The 3,850-nt window shown below is 38.8% G+C and overlaps 1 protein-coding gene across 1 annotated transcript; it reads left to right on the forward strand.

Moving 5' to 3' along the window:
* Positions 1-280: 280 nt before the first annotated feature.
* On the forward strand, positions 281-2,308 carry LOC18029839 (31 kDa ribonucleoprotein, chloroplastic). Its single transcript, XM_006413323.2, has 4 exons — positions 281-865; positions 1,250-1,351; positions 1,685-1,966; positions 2,061-2,308. Exons 1-4 carry the CDS (start codon positions 389-391, stop codon positions 2,121-2,123), a joined length of 924 nt encoding a protein of 307 aa, XP_006413386.1. The 5' UTR covers positions 281-388; the 3' UTR covers positions 2,124-2,308.
* The last annotated feature ends 1,542 nt before the right edge of the window (positions 2,309-3,850 follow it).

A 3,850-nucleotide genomic window follows, 5' to 3' on the forward strand; every position in this document is an offset into this window, starting at 1 on the left:
AATCACTAGATTATAAACTTTCATGGACACAAAGTTTAACCATATTATTAAAACCGTAAAAGAAATAAACCTAAATTTTGGGGTTACAAATCCAAACACTCAAGAATGTTAAAAACAGTTGAAGGAAAAATTAAACAAAAAAAAACAACTGAAGGAAAAAATACCGAAGAAATTGTAAAAAAACAAAATTTAATTGTATTGCTGTTCCAGCTAAATTTTTTTATTTAAAAAATACACTTCAATTTATTTTTCCTTTAAATAAATTTCACTTTGGTATCGAAACAATTTCTCTTGCTCTCTCGGCCCTCCTTATCCCTATCTCTCCCACCGTTCTAAACCCCTCTCTTCCTCTTCTTTCTATCACACTTCTATCTCTCCCAGTTCTTCAATGGCTTCTTCGATAGTGACCTCAAGCTTGAAGCCTTTAGCCATGGCGGATTCCTCTTCTTCCACCATTTTCTCCAATTCTTCAGTCCCCACTATCTGTTCCTCCAAAACTCGCTGCTCCAACTTTTCCCTCCTCACCGGACGCACCAATCTCCCGTTCTCTTTCTCCCGATTCTCCCTCTCTCTCAAAACAAAAACCCACCTTAAAAAGTCTCCCTTTGTCTCCTTCGTTGCCCAGACTTCGGATTGGGCTCAGCAAGATGGAGAAGAAGGTGGGGATGGGAGCTCATCGGTCGCCGTGGAGGAGAACGAGCCAGAAGCCACGTTTTCTGAAGGGGAAGGAGATGTAAGCGAAGGAGGCGGTTTCCCGGAGCCACCGGAAGAAGCGAAGCTCTTCGTCGGAAATTTAGCTTACGACGTTGACAGCCAAGCCTTGGCTATGCTCTTTGAGCAAGCCGGTACAGTTGAAATCGCCGAGGTAAATTTTTTAGTTATGATTTGCTGCTTCTTTCTTGTGCTTATTCGATAAGCCTCAATTGATGCGTTTATGTTCATTATGCGTTGCTTAAGTTCATGTATGTTCTTTGCATTGAAATTTGCATCAAATGTGAGTCAAATGGATGAGATAAAGTGAAGTTCTTGGCTTTTAAAGTGTTTGGACCATCTCTGGTTTGAGAGAATTAATGAAGTGATCAGAATTGTGTGGATTGAATTCATATTTGTTGGCATTAGATGTTCCTAGAGAACAAGAAACGTTTTCATGCTTTTGGTTTTGAGTATATGTGTATAGCTGATGTTATTCGAAGCTCTCACGTTGTTAATACTTAATACTAACTTATTCTGTGGATTCTTATTGTTGAAGGTTATCTACAATAGGGAAACCGACCAGAGTCGTGGGTTTGGATTTGTGACAATGAGTACGGTGGAAGAAGCTGAGACAGCCGTCGAGAAGTTCAACCGTTATGTAAGTTTACATGTTTCAAGCATATCTGAAGTATTAGCATGTATACGTTGGGATATTGTTTCTATGATTTTTGCACATTAGTGACCTTATCTGTTCTTAATCCAACCAAAAGCTTTTGTCTTTCTGCCTTTTGTCAATCGAATATTGAAGCTTAAAGCTTTGGTATCTTATCAATTAATGCATTACCTCAATGGTTCACTACATATCCCCACTTGTTGCATCTGCATGGAGATGTTTGTTCCCGAAACAGTTTGGCAACTGAATGGACTTATTGATTCTGTCTGTGAGAACTTTACCGAGCATCTGTGTTTTTTGTCTTTTCATCTTTGTCAGGATCTGAATGGACGGCTTCTGACAGTAAACAAGGCAGCTCCAAGAGGATCACGTCCAGAACGCCAACCTCGGGTATATGAACCTGCATTCAGAGTCTATGTGGGAAATCTACCATGGGATGTGGACAATGGTCGTCTCGAGCAAGTTTTCAGTGAGCATGGTAAAGTTGTGGAAGCTCGGGTGGTTTATGACCGTGAGACAGGCCGTTCACGTGGATTCGGGTTTGTCACAATGTCTAACGAGACTGAACTCAACGACGCCATCGCTGCTCTTGATGGACAGGTACCCTCCTCTTCCTCATTTTACGGTTATGCTAATGAAGTTTACATGATTTGTTTATGATCTCTCAATCTCTCCTTGTGTCTTTATTTTGCAGAACATGGAAGGTAGAGCAATCAGGGTGAATGTAGCAGAGGAGCGTCCTAGGCGTGGATTTTAAAGCTGAGATCTGTCTGTATCCCTCCTCTCTTTCTGTCTATCCCTTGCATTTTCTTTAGACGAGATTCTTACACTCTTTGAAGATTTTTGTTTTTTTTGTCTGAACTCTGAATGCGAAAGTGAAGCTTCTTTGAAAGTAATGTGTTGCTTCTCTTTGATGATCTTTATCATTTATTCCGTAATTTCCATATTGAATTTACCCAATTGTCAGCGTTACATTGGTCTATGACACATTTCTGTGAATTGCGTGGGAAATTTTAAACATGAGCTACTATGAGCTTTGGCCCCAAAATCGCCAGATAAATGAAAGGCTTATAAAGCCAACACAAATTAGTTAAAGCCTAAGGGAAAGATGAGTGAAAAGAAAGGTGGTGAGGTATGGCTAGTGAGTCTTGGCCAGTAAATTAACTGTCACTACACATCACTCTTACTTCAATAGTTACTCCTAGTCTCTTCATGTCCGGCCATACCTAGGATGTGAACCTACAATCATGGTATAAAGGTGATCACGTTATTCTTCTTGACCTTTGAGGTTGGACTTGCTCGGACTATATCTATAATGAGGTGTAAGTCTAAACGAGAGAGTGCAAGGTATCTAAAATATGTTAAATCTTAGTTAACAATAGTGTGAGAAGTGAGAACAAAGAGATGATGATGTAGCATTATTTTTTTGCTTTGTTCATCTTACCCTCTCAGTCTCACTCTTATAGACGACTTTCCTTGTGACAACAAACCGCATCGAAAGATTTTATTTCTCGCCTTCATAATTTGCACCAATATTTTCTGGATCCATTCTCTATACTGCAAGACGAGAAACCATCTCTTTTTGCGCATTTGTAAACGCGAAGAACTGATACAATGCACAACACCTTTGAGCCAGCTGAATGGTTTGTATGACCTTGTGAAATAACCTGAATTCGAACTTAAGTCCTCAAAATCTAACTCTTACAAGCGTTAAAAATAATCTCTCATTCCCACGCATTTGTAACTCCAATGCTCAAGCCTATCGTCCTTGAACTTGTTTGATGACTCGATGAACACAATAGTTTGAATGAAAAGACGCTTCGTGGGCTATCAATGAATAATTCCAAACCAAATAAGAAGACATCAAGGTTTGGGCCGGGGATTGTTAGTTTTTCTACTTAGGATAGGATGACTTTTGCTTGTATCGACTTCTCAAAAGTCATCCAAACACAAATAATTAGAATCAACTCATGATGGCAGATTTGATTTGATTTTAAGTAAAATATTGCATTGAAAAGATAAAACAATACGCAAAAAGTAGAAATCGTGCTGGTGAAGTCGCTTTAAGCAGAATATGGAAATGCAACATTTGTCGGGATACAAGAATACAAATGGTCCATATATTCATGCATGTGTAACAGGCTCACATCATAAGAAAGAAAAGAATTAGAAGAAGCAAAAACAAAAGGAAACAAAGTGTATAAGAATAGAGCGACATCGATGATTCATTTCTCGGCCAGATCTACGTCTTGGAACTTTCTTCCAATCTCTCTTATCCCAACCTTAGCCTTAGCTTCTCGACCAGTCAGTCTATCTCCGTTATTTTTTTCATACTTGTCTCTTTGCCTTCCTCTCTTAATTAGTTTTGGACCTATCATCAACCAAACCAACGTTTTAAAATAACAACAATGCTATTGGAAAATATTATTTGGTTTCCAATCTCCGAAAAATCAAATAATACAATCTAAAGATTGGTCCGAGCTA

Source organism: Eutrema salsugineum, unplaced genomic scaffold (assembly GCF_000478725.1).
Source record: "Eutrema salsugineum unplaced genomic scaffold, Eutsalg1_0 scaffold_1, whole genome shotgun sequence".
In the NCBI taxonomy this organism is placed as follows: Eukaryota; Viridiplantae; Streptophyta; class Magnoliopsida; order Brassicales; family Brassicaceae; genus Eutrema; species Eutrema salsugineum.